The sequence below is a fragment of the Pristiophorus japonicus genome, chromosome 1 (genome assembly GCF_044704955.1).
Source record: "Pristiophorus japonicus isolate sPriJap1 chromosome 1, sPriJap1.hap1, whole genome shotgun sequence".
In the NCBI taxonomy this organism is placed as follows: Eukaryota; Metazoa; Chordata; class Chondrichthyes; family Pristiophoridae; genus Pristiophorus; species Pristiophorus japonicus.
In genome coordinates, this window is record NC_091977.1 from 519,117,296 (window position 1) to 519,140,215 (window position 22,920).

Consider the following 22,920-nt stretch of genomic DNA (forward strand, 5'->3'; position numbering starts at 1 on the left):
CCAAGGTGCAGATCCACGTGGACTCAGATGCAAGACCTGTCCATCATAAAGCTTGGGCTGTCCCGTACATGGTGAGGGAGATGGTCAAAATTGAACTGGACAGACTCCAGTGTGAAGGGATCATATCACCGGTCAAATTTAATAAATGGGCCAGCCCCATTGTTCCTGTGCTGAAAAGTGATGGCACAGTCAGAATCTGCATTGACTACAAGGCTACGATCAACAGGATTTCGAAACAAGATCAGTACCTTTACCGAAGGCTGGTGACTTGTTTGCGACGCTAGCCGGAGGGAAGTCGTTCACAAAACTGGACTTGATGTCGGCCTATATGACGCAGGAGTTGGCCGAGACATTGAAGAGTCTTACGTGCATTAACACGCACAAAGGACTGTTTATTTACCACAGGTGCCTGTTTGGAATTCGCTCAGTTGAAGCAATATTCACGAGGAATAAGGAAAGTCTACTGAAGTCCGTTCCCAGACCGTCGTGTTCCAAGATGACATCCTGATCACCGGTCGTGACTCCAAGGAACATCTGAACAACCTGGAAGAGGTTCTACTGCGTTTCGATAGAGTGGGACTCAGACTGAAATGGTCGAAGTGCGTCTTCATGGCACCGGAGGTCGAATTCCTCGGGAGGAAAATCACCGCTGATGGCATCAGACCTACTGATGTGAAAACCAAGGCCATCAAGAATGCACCCAAGCCGCAGAACGTGACGGAGCTGCGTTCGTTCCTGGGTCTACTCAACTACTTTGGTAACTTTCTACAGAAATTGAGCACCTTACTTGAACCACTGCACATGCTATTGAGAAAAGGCAACAACTGGGTGTGGGGCGCATTGCAAGACAGAGCTTTCGAGAAAGCCACCAATCTGCTTTGCTCGAACAAGCTGCTGGTACATTATGACCCATGTATACGTTTAGTCTTGGCCTGTGACGCATCATCATATGGAATTGGTTGTGTGTTACAACAAGCCAATGAGTCGGGGAAACTTCAACCTGTCGCATATGCATCCAAAAGTTTGTCTAAAGCAGAAAGAGCCTACAGTATGGTAGAAAAAGAAGCTTTAGCGTGTGTGTACAGTGCTAAAAAGCTGTATCAATACTTGTACGTTCTGAGTTTCGAATGAGAGACCGATCACAAGCTGCTCATTTCGTTGTTTTCCGACAGCAAAGGTATCAACGCTTCAGCCTGCATCCAAAAGTGGGCGCTGACATTATCTGCCGATGATTATGTCATTCGCCACAGACCTGACACAGAGAATTGTGCCGATGCTTTGAGCCAGTTGCTGTTGCCCACACCGGAGGTGGAAATGCCACAACCAGCAGATTTAATGTTAATCATGGATGCTCTTGAGCGTGAAGGAACCCCTGTCATGGCTCAACAAGTTAAGACCTGGACCAGCCAGGACCCGATATTAACGGTGGTGAAGGGTTGCATCCTCAAAGGGGATTGGTCTGCCATACCAAAGCAAATGTGCGAGGATGCCAAACCGTACATTCAGTCGCAAGGATGAACTGTCTATTCAAGCAGATTGCATATTGTGGGGCAATAGAAACATAGAAACATAGAAAATAGGTGCAGGTGTAGGCCATTCGGCCCTTCAAGCCTGCACCACCATTCACTAAGATCATGGCCGATCATTCACCTCAGTACCCCTTTCCTGCTTTCTCTCCATACCCCTTGATCCGTTTAGCCATAAGGGCCATATCTAACTCCCTCTTGAATATATCCAATGAACTGGCATCAACAACTCTCTGCGGTAGGGAATTCCACAGGTTAACAACTCTCTGAGTGAAGAAGTTTCTCCTCATCTCAGTCCTAGTTGGCTTACCCCTTATCCTTTGACTATGTCCTCTGGTTCTGGACTTCCCCAACATCGGGAACATTCTTCCTGCATCTAACCTGTCCAGTCCCATCAGAATTTTATATGTTTCTATGAGATTCCCTCTCATCCTTCTAAACTCCAGTGAATAAAGGCCCAGTCGATCCAGTCTCTCCTCATATGTCAGTCCAGCCATCCTGGGAATCAGTCTGATGAACTTTTGCTGCACTCCCTCAATAGAAAGAACATCCTTCCTCAGATTGGGAGACCAAAACTGTACACAATACTCCAGGTGAGGCCTCACCAAGGCCCTGTACAACTGCAGTAAGACCTCCCTGCTCCTATACTCAAATCCCCTAGCTATGAAGGCCATCATACCATTTGCCTTCTTCACCACCTGCTGTACCTGCATGCCAACTTTCAATGACTGATGTACCATGACACCCAGGTCTCATTGCACCTCCCCTTTTCCTAATCTGCCGCCATTCATGTAATATTCTGCCTTCATCTTTTTGCCACCAAAGTGGATAACATTTATCCACATTATACTGCATCTGCCATGCAATTTGCCCATTCACCTAACCTGTCCAGGTCACTCTGCAGCCTCTTAGCGTCCCCCTCACAGCTCACACCGCCACCCAGTTTAGTGTCATCTGCAAACATGGAGATATTACACTCAATTCCTTCATCCAAATCATTAATGTATATTGTAAATAGCTGGGGTCCCAGCAGAGCCCTGCGGCACACCACTAGCCATTCTGAGAAGGACCCGTTTATCCCGACTCTCTGCTTCCTGTCTGCCAACCAGTTCTGTACTTACGTCAGTACATTACCCCCAATACCATGTGCTTTAATTTTGCACAACAATCTCTCATGTGGAACCTTGTCAAAATCATGTTATAATGCCCAAGAAAAGGGCATGAGTTACACAGCACACATCCTGGTATAGTGTTGATGAAGGCCATAGCCAGGTTCCATGTATGGTGGCCAGGAATTGATTCTGCATGCAACACCTGCATGCAGCTCAGCAAAGCACCAGCGGAATTACTGCTGAGTCTATGGTCATGGCCATCCAAACCTTGGTCCAGGATCCATGTAGATTTTGCAGGTCCCTTCCTGGGCAAGATGTTTTTAGTGGTGGTGGATGCTTATTCGAAGTGGATAGAATGTGTCATGTTTGTAACCTTCACATAACTGTAACCCTTATGTAACAACACTGTACACTGTTTACACCTGAGTAATGCACACCTTGACCACAGGGGGTGAACTTGTGGGAGACACTCCTCACCTGGTTATCCAGGTATATGAAGGGAGGTCCCACACAGGGTCAGCACTTCTTGGTCCTGGGAATAAAGGTTCAGGTCACGTAGTGACTTGTTTGCAATACATGCCTCGTGTGATTTTATAGTAAGGTGTAAGGACACTACATTTGGCGACGAGAAACGGGAATCAATGACCCACGAGGATGGCCACCGGTAGCACAGAGGAACGGTACTGTGTTGGTGAGGACTGGGACGATTTCGTTCAGAGGCTCCAGCAGAGCTTTGTCACGAAGGACTGGCTGGGAGAGGAAGCGGCTGGCAAGCAGAGGGTGCATCTACTGACCAGTTGTGGATCCAAGACGTATGCGCTGATGAAAGACCTGCTCTCACCCGAGAAGTCAGTGGACAAGTCTTTTGAAGAGCTCAGCACTCTGATCGGTGAGCACCTCAAACCGGCGAGTAGTATACACATGGCCCGGCCCCTGTTCTACACACACCGGTGTCGGGAGGGACAAAGCATATCGGACTTCGTTGCGGACCTTCAGCGTTTGGCCAGCTTCTGTAAGTTCACAGACGCCTGCAGGGGGGAGATGTTAAGGGATTTCTTCATTGAGGGCATTGGTCATGCCGGGATTTTCAGGAAGCTTATTGAGACCAAGGACTTAACTTTGGAAAGGGCAACGTTGATAGCTCAGACCTTCATGGCAGGGGAAGAGAAGACCTAGATAATTTACGCGCGCAGCCCTGGTTCCAACGTGGCGATGGACCAGGGAGTTAACATTGTAAACGAGATTCAGAACCCCGCAGGCAGGCAAGGGCAATTCGACACCGCCTAGGCAGCAACAGGCTCTAGGGTGGGCCAGCAACAGAGACAATGGCAGGGGGATCAGCAATTCACGCCATCACAAGGGACAATGCGTCCCGGGATGGGACCATTGACACGCAGCAACAGAGTGCTCAGGAGTAATCAAAGAGACAATCAGAGAGGAATGCCTGTTAACAGTTCCTTTGTTCACAACAATCTCAGCTCATGCTGGAGGTGCGGTGGCAAACATACTGCGAGAACCTGTAGGTTTCAGCAATGTATCTGCAGAAACTGTGACTTCAGTGGACATCTGGCCAGAATGTGCAGGAAGCCCATAGCGAGGCTAGTTTACGAGGCAGAGGAACCAGACGAGGGGTCTGCAAGGCAGGGTGATGCTTGGGGCAAAGCCATGGATGCCAAAGTCCAGCGGGTTCATGTGGCAGACGTCCACAGCTCGTATACCAAAACGCCACCTATGATGATGAAAGTTCTATTAAATGGCATCCCGGTACACATGGAGCTGGACACAGGAGCCAGCCAGTCACTTATGAGTGCCCAACAATTTGAAAAACTATGGCCACTCAAAGCTAACAGGCCCAAACTGGAACGCATTGACACACAGTTACGGACGTACACCAGAGAGATCATCCCAGTACTAGGCAGTGCAAACTTGGTGGTCACACACAATGGATCGGAGAACCGGCTGCCACTCTGGATTGTCCCGGGGAATGGTCCCGCGCTCTTGGGGAGGAGCTAGTTAGCCGAGATGAACTGGAAATGGGGTGGTGTGCACGCCATTTCATCTGTGGAACGAAGTTCATGCTCACAGGTCCTACAGAAATTCGAGCCACTCTTTCAACCAGGTGTCGGGACTTTTAAGGGCACCAAAGTAGTGATACGCACACCTCGGACGCCAGACCAGTGCACCACAAAGCCAGAGCCGTGCCATATGTGATGCATGAGAGAATTGAGAGTGAGTTGGACAGGCTGCTAAGAGAGGGCATAATTTCGCCTGTTGAACTCAGTGACTGGGCAAGCCCCATCATTCCTGTCCTTAAAGTGGATATCTTGGTCAGGATTTGTGGCGACTACAAGGCCACCATCAACCGAGTGTCACTACAGGACCAATACCCGCTTCCGAGAGCAGAGGATCTTTTTGCCACGCTGGCAGGTGGCAAGCTGTTCACCAAGTTGGACCTTACTTCAGCCTACATGACTCAGGAACTGGCTGAAGAATCCAAGCTTCTGACCACCATCACTACGCACAAGGGGCTATTCGTTTACAGCAGGTGTCCGTTTGGCATTCGTTCAGCGGCCGCTATCTTCCAGAGGAACATGGAAAGCTTGCTTAAATCCATCCCTGGAACAATCGTATTCCAAGATGACATCCTAATCACGGGTCGAGACACCGAGGAACACCTCCACAACCTGGAGGAGGTGCTACCCCAACTGGACCGGGTAGGCTTGCGACTAAAGAAGTCCAAGTTTGTGTTTTTGGCCCCAGAGGTTGAGTTTTTGGGCAGGAGGGTTGCTGCAGACGGGATCCGGCCCACTGAATCCAAAACGGAGGTGATCCGTCGTGCGTCCAGGCCCGGCAACACATCGGAGTTGCGGTCATTTCTGGGACTACTGAACTACTTCGGGAACTTTCTACCGAACTTAAGCACATTGTTGGAGCCGCTGCACGTGCTCCTGCATAAGGGCTGTGAATGGTTTTGGGGGGACTGTCAAGAACGGGCTTTCAATCGAGCACGGAATCTGCTTTGTTCTAACAAGCTGTTGACCTTGTACAACCCCTGTAAGAAACTGGTTTTAACGTGTGATGCATCATCCTATGGGGTTGTGTGCATGTTGCAGCTGAGTAATGATGAGGGCCAACTCCAACCTGTGGCTTATGCCTCCAGGTCGTTCTCCTAGGCAGAACGGGGTTATGGGATGGTTGAAAAGGAAGCACTCGCATGTGTCTATGGGGTGAAAAAGATGCATCAGTACCTTTTCGGCAGAAGGTTCGAGTTAGAAACGGACCACAAACCGTTAACATCCCTGTTGTCCGACAGCAAGGCTGTCAATGCCAATGCGTCAGCTCGCATTCAGCGGTGGGCCCTCACGCTGGCTGCGTATGACTACACCATACAGCACCGGCCAGGCACCGAAAATTGCGCTGACGCGCTCAGCAGGCTCCCACTGGCGACCACAGAGGGGGCGTCGGAGCAAAGAGCTGAGATGGTCATGGCCGTTGAGGCTTTTGACACAGCAGGCACCCCCATCACAGCCCACCAGATCAAAATCTGGACCAACAGAGATCCCCTCCTATCGCTGATAAAGAAATGTGTCCTGACCGGGGATTGGGCGCCCGCACACGGAGCGTGCCCCGAGGAGGTCAGGCCGTTCCACAGACGGATGGACGAGCTCTCCATCCAAGCCGACTGCCTGCTATGGGGCAACCAGGTAGTCATGCCCCAGAAAGGAAGGGAAGCATTCATCAGGCAACTCCACAGCGAGCACCCAGGCATTGCCCGATCACATGTATGGTGGCCAGGAATTGACTCAGACCTGAAACACTGTGTTCGCAGGTGCACGACGTGTGCTCAGGTGGGAAATGTCCCCAGGGAGGCCCCACTCAGCCCGTGGCCCTGGCCCACCAGGCCATGGTCACGTGTTCACGTAGACTACGTGGGCCCGTTCATGGGGAAAATTTTCCTGATTGTTGTCGATGCATACTCGAAATGGATCGAGTGCATCAGATTGAATTCGTGCACGACATCCACCACTGTGGAGAGTCTGTGTACGGTCTTTGCGACCCACGGGCTGCCGGACATCCTTTATTAGCGACAACAGCCCGTGTTTCACTAGCTATGATTTCCAGGAGTTTATGTCGGGTAATGGTATCAAACACGTCAGGACAGCATCGTTCAAACCGGCTTCCAATGGCCAGGCAGAACGTGCGGTTCAAGTCATAAAACAGGGTACACTCCGGATTCAAGGACCCTCCCTTCAGTACCACCGATCGGCCTCCTGCTGGCCTATAGGTCCCGGCCGCATTCGCTCACGGGAGTCCCGCCCGCGGAACTACTCATGAAACGCACGATTAAAACGCGGCTGTCCCTCATTCATCCAGTCCCGTCAGACATTGTTGAGGGCAAGCGCCAGTCCCAAATCGAGTGCCATGATCGCAATGCAGTGGGGAGATGCATAGAAATCGATGACCCTGTATTCGTTCTCAATCATGTTTTAGGACCCAAGTGGCTTGAGGGTACTGTAATTGGCAAAGAGGGGAATAGGGTCATAGTGGTCAGACTTAACAATGGGCAGATATGCCACAAACATCTGGACCAGGTAAAGAAAAGGTTCAGCATGGACATTGAAGAACCTGAGGAAGATCATGAGATGTTACCCACACCACTGCCAGTGAACGAGCAACAAGGACATTCACCAGCATGCACAGTCCCTGCGGCCAGCCCGGACAGGCCGGAATCACCACAGGTGACAGAGATGCATGCCAAGGCCCAACAAGCAGAGCCCCAACTGCGGCACTGCACGAGAGAGCGTCGACCGCCTGAAAGACTCAATCTTTGACCCAAAGACGTTGGCGGGGAGGTGATGTCATGTTTGTAACCTTCACATAACTGTAACCCTTATGTAACAATACTGTACACTGTATACACCTGAGTAATGCACACCTTGACCACAGGGGTGAACTTGTGGGAGACACTCCTCACCTGGTCATCCAGGTATATAAAGGGAGGTCCCACGCAGGGTCAGCACTTCTTGGTCCTGGGAATAAAGGTTCAGGTCACGTAATGACTTTGCAGAATGTGCCTCGTGTGATTCTACAGTAAGGTGTAAGAACACTACAGAATGCATAATCATGTCATCCAGTACGTCCACGGCAACCATAGAGAATCTCAATGTCATGTTCGCGACACATGGTCTGCCTGACATAGTGGTGAACAACAATGGGTCGTGCTTCACCAGTCAGGAGTTTCAGGAGTTTGTAAAACTTAACGGCATAAAACATGTAAGGTCAGCACTGTTCAAGCCTGCGTCCAACGGGCAAGCAGAACATGCAGTACAAATTATCAAGCAAAGCATGAGGAGAGTAACCCAAGGGTCACTGCAGACCCGCTTGTCTTGCATACAGCTGAGTTACAGGACAAGACTCCACACACTCACAGGGGTCTCGCCTGCTGAACTCATGATGAAAAGAGGTCTCAAGACCAAGTTATCGCTTGTACACCCAGTAATCATGTTGACTACAGAAGACAGAGTCAACAAGTGTACCACGATCACGTGACTGTGTCACGTGAGATTTCTGTTAATGATCCTGTATATGTGTTGAATTATGGTCAGGGTCCCAAATGGATCGCTGGTACGGTCATGGCCAAGGAGGGCAACAGAGTATTTGTTATTAAGCTCAAGAATGGGCAAACTTGCAGGAAACACATGGATCAAACAAAGCTGAAGCACACAGACGAGCCAGAGCAGTCGACGAAGAAACCGTCGACGACCAACCAACCTACCAGCAGTCTTCAGTGGACTCAAGGGTCATCAGTGAACCCGGAATTTCCATCACGGACTTGTTCAATAAAAATGGACTTGCAATTCCTGACATTGCCACTGCCACCCCCAACAAGTCAGCCATCCAGCCACTAGCCACAACAGACTCCGCACATTCACCCAAGGCCGGAATCGAACTGAGACGGTCAACCCAGGAGCGTAAAGCATCGGACCGTCTCAACCTGTGAAAGACTGTGATAAGATCTCAGAGGAGGATATTGTCATGTATGTACATGCTGTTTGTAGCCACCAGATGGCGTCATTGTTGGAGGCCACTGAGCAGCACGCACATGGTGCTGCTCTGGTATAAAAGGCCAGCCATTTTGTGAGTCACCTTGGGACTAAATAAAGCACAGGTAAGGTCGTACCTTGCTTAGTTAAACAGTACTCAGTTTGAACCTTTATTGCATACTTAACAGAGTCCATGATCAGATCAGCCATGATCTTATTGAATGGCAGAGCAGGCTCGGGGCCTATTCCTGCTCCTATTTCTTATGTTCTTATGAAAGAGGTGTAGCAGACTCTTCAGTGGTGCACATGGGAACCATCTTGAACATGCTGTGCTTAATGTGCATTGATGATGATGTGATGACTTCAAACTTTAATTTTCATGACATCAATAAGATAAGGAGGGAGATAGCCTATATACTTCACTTTTCTGATAATGTCTGCCAATGTTCACTTGTCAGGAAACATGGGTGTAAATTCCCTTTGGTAAGAATGGGATAGAAACTAGTTGGGATGGTATGGGGGGCCTGCTATGTTTAATATTTTGAGCGTAAATGTACCCCAATCATAACTGGCGTAAGTGCAGGAAACTCGCATTCTCTGGTTTTATTATAAAATGGGGCGGAGCAATGCATAATTAACTAAATGGGATTACATTGGAGGCAACTTGCGACCTGCGTAAATAATTGATGGCAATTCGCTGGTAGTGATGCTCTGATGTAAAAAAAACCGTGAAATGCCGTCAGATGCGCCACGCCTTGCACCAAAAAAAAATTACCATCAATTCCAAGCTGCCTTTGCTCCACAGGCTGCATTGCTGCAAGATCAACAACATGGGCAGGAGGGGGCACTGCGTTCCTTTGCTGGCTGCAAAATCCCCACCTCGCGCGAGCTGGTGGGACCACTAGAGGGGCGGATGGGTCTGCGCCTGCGCCTGCGCGGCTGTGGTGGTACACCAGGGGGCAGTCGGGTCTGCGGCTGCGCAGCTGGTGGGACACCCGTGGGCAGACGGATCTGCGCCTGCGCGGCGAGAGGGACAACCTTGCACGAGAGCGATGGGCCGCCGTCAAATTCTTTTTTGACCATTTGGTTGCGTCGCAGCGCGTCCAAACGGCAAGGGAACCGGGCGAGACTCCGTAGTATCGCGCGAAGTGGGAGTGGGGGAGGCCAGTGTTGTCGTCAAGCCGAGGGATTTTGATTTTTTTAATCCGGTCATTTAACCAACAACAAAAAGACGCCGAGCCTGTCGTCCGTCCGGAGAGGGACCGTTGAATTCGCGTCTGTTTTATTTTTTAAACTGGGGGGAGGGAGAAAAAGCGAGAAAGAGAGGCACGCGTGATGGCTCAGAAGATAAACGAGGCGTTGGAACACATCGCGAACGCTGAGAAATGGTAAACGAGTCAAGCGGCCGTGGTGAATGCTTTTCCCTCAGCGGTTCGGGCGGGCGCTGGCCCCAGAGTTTCGGGCTGTCCACGGTTACCGGCCGCATCAGATGCAGCGGAGCGGCTCGCGCGGGCCCAGCAGCATTCTGGGAGTTGTAGTCTTCTGCCCCTTTGGCTGTTGCTGTCCGCCACCGGCTGACGCACTACAACTCCCGACAGCCTTCGCGCACTGGTGTGTTTCCTAGTCTGGTTCTGCTCTGAAGATGATCAATGCAGATGCGGAAACATAGAAAATAGGTGCTGGAGTAGGCCATTCGGCCCTTCGAGCCTGCACCGCCATTCAATGAGTTCATGGCTGGTTCATTCCTTCAGTACCCCTTTCCTGTTTTCTCTCCATACCCCTTGATCCCCTTAGCCGTAAGGGCCATAATCTAACTCCCTCTTGAATATAGCGAATGAACTGGCATCAACAACTCTCTGCGGCAGGGAATTCCACAGGTTAACAACTCTCTGAGTGAAGAAGTTTCTCATCTCAGCCCTAAATGGCCTACCCCTTATCCTAAGGTTATGCCCCCTGGTTCTGGACTTCCCTAAAAACCTGAACCTTCTTCCTGCATCTAAGCTGTCCAGTCCCGTTAAAATCTTATACGTTTCTATGAGATCCCCTCTCATCCTTCTAAACTCCAGTGAATAAAGGCCCAGTTGATCCAGTCTCTCCTCATATGACAGTCCCGCCATCCCTGGAATCAGTCTGGTGAACCTTCGCTGCACTTCCTCAATAGCAAGAACGTCCTTCCTCAGATTAGGAGACCAAAACTGAACACAATATTCCAGGTGAGGCCTCACCAAGGCCCTGTACAACTGCAGTAAGACCTCCCTGCTCCTATACTCAAATCCCCGAGCTATGAAGGCCAACGTAACATTTGCCTTCTTTACCGCCTGCTGTACCTGCATGCCAACTTTCAGTGACTGATGAACCATGACACCCTGGTCTCATTGCACCTCCACTTTTCCTAATCTGCTGCCATTCAGATAATAATCTGCCTTCATGCTTTTGCCCCCAAAATGGATAAACTCACATTTATCCACATTATACTGCATCTGCCATGCATTTGCCTAAAAGGCATTCGATAAGGTGCCACACAAAAGGTTACTCCAGAAGATAAAGGTACGTGGAGTCAGAGGAAATGTATTAGCATGGATTGAGAATTGGCTAACTAACAGAAAGCAGAGAGTCGGGATAAATGGGTCCTTTTCAGGTTGGCAATCGGTGATTAGTGGTGTGCCACAGGGATCGGTGCTGGGACCACAACTGTTTACAATATACATAGATGACCTGGAAGAGGGGACGGAGTGTAGTGTAACAAAATTTGCAGATGAAACAAAGATTAGTGGGAAAGCGGGTTGTGTAGAGGACACAGAGAGGCTGCAAAGAGATTTAGATAGGTTAAGCGAATGGGCTAAGGTTTGGCAGATGGAATACAATGTTGGAAAATGTGAGGTCATCCACCTTGGGGGGGAAAAAAAAACAGTAAAAGGGAATATTATTTGAATGGGGAGAAATTACAACATGCTGCGGTGCAGAGGGACCTGGGGGTGCATGAAACTCTTTTTGGAGTTTACCTGCAAAACAAAAACATTAATCGGTGCCACCCGCCCTGGATGACACACCAGACATTTACAAGGCCCTCTTTTTTTTTTTTCCTTTTTTTGGGTTTTTTTTTTGGGCACTAAAATCAAATTTTCCTTTTTCCAGTGCCCCCTATAAAAGGGGAGGGGGACACTAAAAGCACCGGCAATTAAAACAAATTAAACTTTAAAACGTAATATCAAATTAAAATTTGGTTGCCGGGCGTGATGATGCACTCCAGTCCCTCCGGTGCCCACCTCTCGCTGGGGGTGCATGAATCCCCCCAAAAAAAAGTTAGTTTGCAGCTGCAGCAGGTAATCAGGAAGGCGAAAGGAATGTTGCCCTTCATTGCGAGAGGGATGGAGTACAAAAGCAGGGAGGTCCTGCTGCAACTGTACAGGGTATTGGTGAGGCCGCACCTGGAGTACTGCGTGCAGTTTTGTTCACCTTACTTAAGGAAGGATATACTAGCTTTGGAGGGGGTACAGAGACGATTCACTAGGCTGATTCCGGAGATGAGGGGTTATTTTATGATGATAGATTGAGCAGACTGGGTCTTTCGTTGGAGTTCAGAAGGATGAGGGGTGATCTTAGAATCATTTAAAATAATGAAAGGGATAGACAAGGTAGAGGCAGAGAGGTTGTTTCCACTGGTCGGGAAGACTAGAACTAGGGGGCACAGCCTCAAAATATGGGGGAGCCAATTTAAAACCGAGTTGAGAAGGAATTTCTTCTCCCAGAGGGTTGTGAATTCTCTGCTCAAGGAAGCAGTTGAGGCTAGCTCATTGAATGTATTCAAATCACAGATAGATTTTTAACCAATAATGGAATTAAGGGTTACGGGGAGCAGGCGGGTAAGTGGAGCTGAGACCACGGCCAGATCAGCCATGATCTTGTTGAATGGTGGAGGGGCTAGATAGAAACATAGAAAATAGGTGCAGGAGCAGGCCATTCAGCCCTTCTAGCCTGCACCGCCATTCAATGAGTTCATGGCTGAACATGAAACTTCAGTACCCCCTTCCTGCTTTCTCGCCATACCCCTTGATCCCCCGAGTAGTAAGGACTTCATCTAACTCCCCTTTGAATATATTTAGTGAATTGGCCTCAACTACTTTCTGTGGTAGAGAATTCCACAGGTTCACCACTCTCTGGGTGAAGAAGTTTCTCCTCATCTCGGTCCTAAATGGCTTACCCCTTATCCTTAGACTGTGACCCCTGGTTCTGGACTTCCCCAACATTGGGAACATTCTTCCTGCATCTAACCTGTCTAAACCCGTCAGAATTTTAAACATTTCTGAGGTCCCCTCTCATTCTTCTGAACACCAGTGAATACAAGCCCAGTTGATCCAGTCTTTCTTGATAGGTCAGTCCCACCTATCAGTCTGGTGAATCTTCGCTGCACTCCCTCAATAGCAAGAATGTCCTTCCTCAAGTTAGGAGACCAAAACTGTACACAATACTCCAGGTGTGGCCTCACCAAGGCCCTGTACAACTGTAGCAACACCTCCCTGCCCATGTACTCAAATCCCCTTGCTATGAAGGCCAACATGCCATTTTCTTTCTTAATCGCCTGCTGTACCTGCATGCCAACCTTCAATGACTGATGTACCATGACACCCAGGTCTCGTTGCACCTTCCCTTTTCCTAATCTGCCACCATTCAGATAATAGTCTGTCTCTCTGTTTTTACCACCAAAGTGGATAACCTCACATTTATCCACATTATACTTCATCTGCCATTCATTTGCCCACTCACCTAACCTATCCAAGTCACTCTGCAGCCTCATAGCATCCTCCTCGCAGCTCACACTGCCACCCAACTTAGTGTCATCCACAAATTTGGAGATACTACATTTAATCCCCTCGTCTAAATCATTAATGTACAATGTAAACAGCTGGGGCCCCAGCACAGAACCTTGCGGTACCCCACTAGTCGCTGCCTGCCATTCTGAAAAATCCCCATTTACTCCTACTCTTTGCTTCCTGTCTGACAACCAGTTCTCAATCCATGTCAGCACACTACCCCCAATCCCATGTGCTTTAACTTTGCACATGAATCTCTTGTGTGGGACCTTTCGAAAGCCTTCTGAAAGTCCAAATATACCACATCAACCGGTTCTCCCTTGTCCACTTTACTGGAAACATCCTCAAAAAATTCCAGAAGATTTGTCAAGCATGATTTCCCTTTCACAAATCCATGCTGACTTGGACCTATCATGTCACCATTTTCCACATGCGCTGCTATGACATCCTTAATAATTGATTCCATCATTTTACCCACTACTGAGGTCAGGCTGACCGGTCTATAATTCCCTGTTTTCTCTCCCTCCTTTTTTAAAAAGTGGGGTTACATTGGCTACCCTCCACTCGATAGGAACTGATCCAGAGTCAATAGAATGTTGGAAAATGACTGTCAATGCATCCGCTATTTCCAAGGCCACCTCCTTAAGTACTCTGGGATGCAGTCCATCAGGCCCTGGGGATTTATCGGCCTTCAATCCCATCAATTTCCCCAACACAATTTCCCGACTAATAAGCATTTCCCTCAGTTCCTCCTCCTTACTAGACCCTCTGACCCCTTTTATATCCGGAAGGTTGTTTGTGTCCTCCTTAGTGAATACCGAACCAAAGTACTTGTTTAATTGGTCTGCCATTTCTTTGTTCCCCGTTATGACTTCCCCTGATTCTGACTGCAGGGGACCTACGTTTGTCTTTACTAACCTTTTTCTCTTTAAATACCGATAGAAACTTTTGCAATCTGCCTTAATATTCCCTGCATGCTTCTTCTCGTACTCCATTTTCCCTGCCCTAATCAAACCCTTTGTCCTCCTCTGCTGAGTTCTAAATTTCTCCCAGTCCCTGGGTTCGCTGCTATTTCTGGCCAATTTGTATGCCACTTCCTTGGCTTTAATACTATCCCTGATTTCCCTTGATAGCCATGGTTGAGCCACCTTCCCTTTTTTATTTTTACGCCAGACAGGAATGTACAATTGTTGTAATTCATCCATGCGGTCTCTAAATGTCTGCCATTGCCCATCCACAGTCAACCCCTTAAGTATCATTCGCCAATCTATCCTAGCCAATTCACACCTCATACCTTCAAAGTTACCCTTCTTTAAGTTCTGGACCATGGTCTCTGAATTAACTGTATCATTCTGCATCCTAATGCAGAATTCCACCATATTATGGTCACTCTTCCCCAAGGGGCCTCGCACAATGAGATTGCTAATTAATCCTCTCTCATTACACAACACCCAGTCTAAGATGGCCTCCCCCCTAGTTGGTTCCTCGACATATTGGTCTAGAAAACCATCCCTTATGCACTCCAGGAAATCCTCCTCCACCGTATTGCTTCCAGTTTGGCTAGCCCAATCTATGTGCATATTAAAGTCACCCATTATAACTGCTGCACCTTTATTGCATGCACCCGTAATTTCCTGTTTGATGCCCTCCCCAACATCACTACTACTGTTTGGAGGTCTGTACACAACTCCCACTAACGTTTTTTGCCCTTTGGTGTTCTGCAGCTCTACCCATATAGATTCCACATCATCCAAGCTAATGTCTTTCCTAACTATTGCATTAATCTCCTCTTTAACCAGCAATGCTACCCCACCTCCTTTTCCTTTTATTCTATCCTTCCTGAATGTTGAATACCCCTGGATGTTGAGTTCCCAGCCCTGATCATCCTGGAGCCACGTCTCCGTAATCCCAATCACATCATATTTGTTAACATCTATTTGCACAGTTAATTCATCCAACTTATTGCGGATACTCCTGTTCCTATTTCTTATGTTCACTCACCTAACCTGTCCAATTCATCTTGCAGCCTCTTAGCGTCCTCCTCACGGCTCACACCGCCACCCAGTTTAGTGTCATCTGCAAACTTGGAGATATTACACTCAATTCCTTCATCTAGATCATTAATGTATATTGTAAAGAGCTGTGGTCCCAGCACTGGGCCCTGCGGCACTCCATTAGTCACTGCCTGCCATTCTGAAAAGGACCCGTTTATCCCGACTCTCTGCTTCCTGTCTGCCAACCAGTTCTCTATCCACGTCAGTACATTACCCCCAATACCATACGCTTTGATTTTAAACACCAATCTCTTGTGTGGGACCTTGTCAAAAGCCTTTTGAAAGTCCAAATACATCGTTCACTTAAATGGACCTGCGGCCCTTCTCTCTCTCCCACCATTGCACCTTCCATGTGTCTCTTGGCCGTATGACCGACTCCTGCTCCTGTTTTGTATGTTCTTCTTGGGTCCATTACAGTGCAATTTCATCATCATGGGCAGTCCCTTGCTTCCACACCAAAAAAAGATGAGTTCACGGGTGTTTCAATGAAGGACCTAATATTGCAGATCCCGAACTACATGTTGAAGGGTGGAAGGTGCCTGTGCGTGGAATTTTTTACCGTGGTGGCCGTTGCACACCAGCCACCACACGGGCTTGACAGAGCTAGGCCTTGGTCCAGTGGCAAGGATTAACCAAGACGACTGGAGACCTGCTCTGCTGCACAGGCCCAGTGCGCGCACACAACACAGTGTGGGCTGGACCGTGCTGCCCCTGGGCCGAAGCCTCTAATGGGCCTGAACTCACTCCTCTCCTGGGCCCCGATCACGTCGCTCCACGGTCTCTCGCCGCTCCTTTGCCCCAACCTCGCCGCTCCTGCTGTACCTGCCCACGCTCCAATCAGCGACCCAGACCTTGATGAAGTCCAATCCAGTTGTCCTCTTCGCTGCTGTCGCCCTCCTGCACCAGCTCGCACTGTACCTTGCAGTGGCATGACCGCCATGCTGTCCATGGCCGCCGCTCACCACTCCTTTTATGGCCCCGACTTGCCGCTGATGGTCTCTCGCAGACTATCAGCGGCAGGTCGGGTCCATAAAAGGAGCGGCGGCTTGGAGCAGCGGGGAGTACAATTTATAGGACTGGTGTACTTGTAATGCAAACGTGGTGGCCATTAACCGGTCCAGGTAGCGGGCGGTCGAGGGGGTCGTTCAGCCCGACTGCCTGCCTCTCTTTCATGGTTAAGTTTGCGCCAGGGTGTCCCTGGAAATGGAGCAAGCGGTGTCCATTAGTAAGCTCACAGCCTTCTGCGAGAGGTGTGCACCGGAGCGACTGGAGTGCATCATTACCCCCGGCAACAAAATTTTAATTTGATTTAAGTTGCAGTTGGTTTTATTTGGATATTTGTGGGCTCTCGTGCCCTTGCCAAAAGGGGCATTTGATTTTATGCTCTGCTTAAAATAGTGTAATGCAAATGTATCCTTAAATGCTTTTTGTCCCGGCCAATATTAATCCCTCAACCAACAACTAAAATAGATAATTTGGTTGCCGTGTTTTGCACATTATAACAGTGACTACTCTTCAAAAAGTACTTCCTTTGAGTCCGGTGGTCGTGAAAGGTGCTATATCAGTGCAAGTCTTTCTTATCTTTCGGATGAGACTTTAAACTGAGGCCTCGTCTGCCCCCTCTTGTGTATGTAAAAGATCCCTTGGCACTATTTTGAAGAAAAGCAGGGTAATTATCCCTAGTGTCCTGGCCAATATTTATCTTTTGATCAACATAACAAGAAGAGATTATCTGGTCATTACTGTTTGTGGGACCTTGCTGAGCACAAATTGGCTGTCACGTTTCCTACGTTACAACAGCACTTCAAAAGTACTTCATTGGCTGTAAAGAGCTTTGGGACCCCCTGAGGTCATGAAAGATGCTGTATAAATGCAAGACTTTCTATTCTTTTAGCCCCACTAAAGTGAGTTTGTTATTCTGTGTCCTGGCCAATATTTATCCCTCAATCAACATTACTAAACAAAAAACGATTATCTGGTCATTATCACGTTGCTGTTTGTGGGAGCTTGCTGTACGCAAATTGCCTGCTGCATTTTCTACATTGTGACTGCACTTCAAAAAGTACTTCATTGGCTGTAAAGAGCTTTGGGACCCCCTGAGGTCATGAAAGATGCTGTATAAATGCAAGACTTTCTATTCTTTTAGCCCCACTAAAGTGAGTTTGTTATTCTCAGTGTCCTGGCCAATATTTATCCCTCAATCAACATTACTAAACAAAAACCGATTATCTGGTCATTATCACGTTGCTGTTTGTGGGAGCTTGCTGTACGCAAATTGCCTGCTGCATTTTCTACATTGTGACTGCACTTCAAAAAGTACTTCATTGGCTGTAAAGTGCTTGGGTTGTCCAGTGGTCGCAAAAGGCGCTACATAAATTCAGGTTTTTCTTTTTTAATCACTACCCTGCCCTGATGTCCATTCTAAGTAATAAGAACTCACTGACATCAGTTTGTCTTTTATCTTTTTAAACAAGACCTTCGCGGCATACTTTAGTGCCTTGCATTATATCTTTTCTGTGCCATTTATATATGAAGTGTATATGGAAATGTAGGGGATGGGAAAAGATAAGTTTATCCTCTTAATTCAGTCCTCTTAACACGAAAGATCAGCTTCATGGCTCTTGCCACTTTCAGGGCTTAATGTTTTATTTTTATCTTGGTATCCAGATGACACAATATTCCAAGTGCTCTGAGAAATATAGTGGATTTCTTGTCGGTGATCTTTACATATATAATGTCCATTTTAGAATTGGATAAATAATTGAAGGGCAAAAATTTGCAGGGCTGAGGGAAAGCATGGGAGTGAGACTAATTGGATAGCTTTTCCAAAGATCCGGCACGATGGTTGAATGGCCTCCTTCTGTACTGTATCTATGATTCTGTGATCACCAGTGGTGGTGTACATGGAGACCCAAGACCAAGCATAGTCTTGAGGTTAGATAGTGTTTAAGGGCAGAGAAAAATACAGGTTTAATTCAGTCCCCATTTTAAAGTCATTAATCTGTCCTTGTTTTCATATAATATTTAATTATTATTAAGTTAAATAACAAAATATGCAACAAGCTGAGAGAGTTACTTTATCATATACACTGGAGAGAATTGCTGGAATATTAATGCTGCACAACATCATTATGGAAAGAACCATATACCATTTGTAGGACAGAAATAACAGGAGGAGCAGAAAGATGACGACAAATAATCTTTATCTACTAGCTATCAAGTACCTTCATTTCTTTAGGTTGCAATTAGAGAAGGATATTGGATCAGTTTGGGTTAAGTGTACAAAGATACTCAAGCAAACATGTCTTGTACCGTTGACATAATATCTCTGCCAACTTGGTTCAGTTGGTAGCACTCTTGCTTCTAGAGATAGAAGGTTATAGGTTAAACTCCTTGACTTGAAACTGGTAGTGCTGGGTTAGAATCACAGAATGGTTACAGCACAGAAAGCCATTCGGCCTGTCGAGCCCGTGTCGGCTCTGTTAGTCCCTTTCCCCGTAGCCCTGCAAATACTTCAGATACTTATCCACCTCCCCTTTGAAAGATAAAATTGAGTCTGCCTCCACCACTCTTTCAGGCAGGGCATTCCAGATCTTAACCACTCGCTGCGTAAAAAAGTTGTTTCTTCCATCGCCTTTGGTTCCTTTGTCAATCACCTTAAATCTGACCTCTGGTTCTTGACCCTTTTGCCAATGGGAACAGTTTCCTTCTATCTACTCTGTACAAACCCCTCATGATTTTGAACACCTCTATCAAATCTCCTCTCAATCTTCTCTGCTCCAAGGACAACAACCCCAGCTTCTCCAATCTATCAATGTAACTGATGTCCCTCATCCCTGGAACCATTCTTGTAAGTCTTTACTGCGCCCTCTCTAAAGCCTTCCCATCCTTCCTAAAGTGCAGTGCCCAGAATTGGACACCTACTCCAGTTGAGGCCGAACTAGTGTTTTATAACGTTCATCATAACTTCCTTGCTTTTGCACTCTATACCTCCTATAGAATACATCTAGTAGTGCAATGACACCTCTATTGTTCTTTAACGCTAGTCATATCGATTCATATCCTTGACCCATCCAGGACATCCTCCCTTTCCAGCATTGTAACCTTTCACAAGTCAGATGAGAAGGACCTTTTGGTTAATTTTAATTCATTTATCCAGAGAGATCCTAATGTTCCGTTCATGCATCCAATTGTTTCTTAAATGATTCGGGGTTCTTGCTTTCACTGCTCTATATGGAAGTTTATTCCACATGTTGATCATTTTGTGTGAAGTAGAATTTCCTGACATCAGTCCTAAATTTGCCTTTAACTAGTTTGAACCCATGTCCCCTCATTCTGCTCCTGCAGTTTAATTTAGAGTAATATTCTGGGTTAACTTTTTCTATACTCATAACAATTTTATATACCTCCTATAAGAGCACCTTTCAGATATCTGCTTTCCAGGCTGAAAAGCCTAATATGCTCTCCAGTCTTTCATCATACCTCCTCTTAGTTTAATATCATATCATCTCTAAATTTGGCCACTTTGCCTTGAGTTTTTAAATCTAAGAGAAAATAGTGGTGCCAGTACAGAGTCATGAGATTCCACCCCTCATTTCCAATATAACTCCTCTAATAGAGTACTCACTGTTTCCTACCCTTCAGCCAATTTTTTATCCATTTCAACAGTTTTGAGTCTAATAAGCCTCTTGTGTAGAATTTCATGGGAAGCCTTTTGGAAGTTGAGGTGTATGACCGCTTAATACTTACTACAGTTCACTTGGATTATGATTTCCTTTCAGATGAAACCTTAAAGCAAGGCCACGTTTCTCTGTCCAGGTGGGTGTAAAATATTCCATGGCTCTTTGTGAAGAGCAGGGAGTTCTCTCTGTGTCCTGGCCAACCTTCCTATTACTGCCGAATAAAATAGAATCTCTGGTTATTCATCTCATTTGCTGTCTGTGGAACCTTGCTGTGCGCAATTGGCTGCTGTGTTTGCCTAAAGAGCAAACATGACTGCACTTTAAAAACAATTGGTTGTAAAGTGCTGAGTCATCCTCAAGACAAGCTAAAGTCCTAATATAAATGCAAGTTTGTTTGTTCATATGCTGATAAAGTTAAGTTACCGGTGGCAGTCTCCATCTATAGCTGCCTACATTTTTGTACTTATTCTCACCTACCACTTATTTTGCTTCAAGTCTGACATGTTCTTGCAGATATCCCTCCAACTTACACAAGTACATTTCCATGTTGACTTCCAGAGTGATGGCCTCCCATACCTGCTTACCCTTTGGATACTAATGGATACCTCTCTGCACCTAGAATAGTGGAGGTCAAGCTTTTGTCCTCGTGTGCTGAATAGCTGTGCACCATTGAGTCTCTGGCCACATATAAAGTTTAAATTCAATGGTTTCTTTAATTTTCTCATATCCCAAGTTGCTCGTACTAACCGAGCTTGATGTTCTGATTGAGAATTAATCCACCAGTGAGGTAACAGCTTATAAACAACCCTTTCCAATCCTCCAGGCCTGCACAATTGAAACTGGATGAAGCAGCAAGTAATAAGTGCCAATCAGACTAATTTTCAGCTCAAGGACCGGATTGGTAAATGGCTATTAAACTAGTTGAGCAGCATTCTTGCAGATGCTGATTTGTGATCCAGTTATGCTTTAGTTTTAGCACTTGCTAATGCACCCAAACTTAAAGTTGAGTTCCTGTGAGAGTTAATTTTTTTACCTTTTTTAAAAAAAAAACTTCTATTTTAAGTAGTGCTTTTAACATAGGAAAATGTTCCAAGGTGCATCACAGGAGCGTAATTGGACAAAAGTTGACACTGTGCCAGGAGAGGTTTAGCGAGCAAATTCAGATCTTGGGGCCGATACAGTTGACGGCACGGCCGCCAATGGTGGGACGAAGGGAGTGGGAGATGGACAAGAGGCCAAAGTTGGGATAATAATTTAAGATTCTATCCGCACTGAGGAATTTCACTCCCACTATGATTGATTGGTTGCTAAGTGTACTAAACCTGTGGATTAGTGCTAATTCTTTGTGATTGTAGTATTTTTGCAGCAAAACCTGTATCTCGCACCAAAATTTGGTTAAGACTGAATACTTCAGTTCATAATATTTCATAATAAATTGTTATAGATGCTGAGCAATAAAAATAACCCAGCTATCTGAAAGCATGAGTTTTCTTGCGTTGTGCTAGTAACTTAATCAAAAAATTTTTAAATGGTAACTAACATAGTTTTGGAGACTTGTTGCATCAAAGGCTGTTAATATAAAACCAGGAGACCTAAATTAAGAACAACATTGGTCACAACAATAGAACCTAGCCCATTACCAAAGCTTTTGAATCATAGAATGATACAACACAGGAGGCCATTCAGCCCATCGTCCCTGTGGTAGCACTATCCAATTAATCTCAGTCCCTGCTTTTTCACCATAGCCCTGTATTTATCCAATTCTCATTTTGAATGTTACTATTGAATCTGCTTCCATCACCCTTTCAGGCAGTGCAATCCAGATTACAGCAACTTGCTGCATAAAAAAAATGTTTTCTCATGTTGTGATGTCAACCTATGTTCAATTGGTAGCACTCTTGCCTCTGAATCAGAAGGTTCAGGGTTCAAGTCTCACTCCAGAAACTTGAATGCAAAAATCTAAGCTGACATTCCATCGAAGTACTGAGGGAATGCGACACTGTCGAAGGTGCCATCTTTTGGATGAGATGTTAAACCGAGGCCCCGTCTGCGCTCTCATGTGGGCGCAAAAGATTCCATGGCACCAATGTTCCCTTTAAATTTCTCTGGACCTCTCGCATAGCCGATTCGCCAGCTTTTCAATGCAAAACACTGCTCGTTTCTGGTATTTTGAATCGACCACACAGCCCCTTGAAGGGGCCACGCGCCCCCAAAAAATAAGAGGGAAAATTGCATGACACTATTTCGAAGAAAAGCAGGGGAGTTATCCCCTATGTCCTGGACAATATTTTTCAGTCAATCAAAATCATTGAAAAAAAAAATGATCTCGTCATTGCCACATTGATGTTTGTGGGAGCTTGCTGTGCTCAAATTGGCTGCCACGTTTCCTGAATTTGCAACAGTAACTATACTTTAAAAGTATTTCATTGGCTGTAAAGCACATTGGGATGTCCTGGGGTTGTGATTGGCGCTATATAAATGCAAGTCTTTCCTTTTTCTTTCTCATGTCGCCTCTGGCTCTTTTGCCAATCACCTTAAATCTGTGTTCTTTAGTTGCCGACCCTTCTACCACTGGAAACCGTTTCTCTTACTCTTATCAAAACCATTCATGATTTTGAACACCTCAATCAGATCTCTTAACCTTCTCTGCTTTAAGGAGAACAATCCCAGGTTCTCCTGTCTCTTCACAGA

At 46.6% G+C, this 22,920-nt stretch overlaps 1 protein-coding gene across 1 annotated transcript in view; it reads left to right on the forward strand.

The window, feature by feature from the left end:
- The first annotated feature begins 9,684 nt into the window (after positions 1–9,684).
- Positions 9,685–22,920, forward strand: part of napgb (N-ethylmaleimide-sensitive factor attachment protein, gamma b) — a 53,529-nt gene continuing 40,293 nt past the window's right edge. Inside the window, exon 1 of the mRNA XM_070896204.1 lies at positions 9,685–10,070. Coding sequence (XP_070752305.1) covers positions 10,018–10,070 — 53 coding nt within the window. The 5' untranslated portion in view covers positions 9,685–10,017. The remainder of the gene's footprint in view (positions 10,071–22,920) is intronic.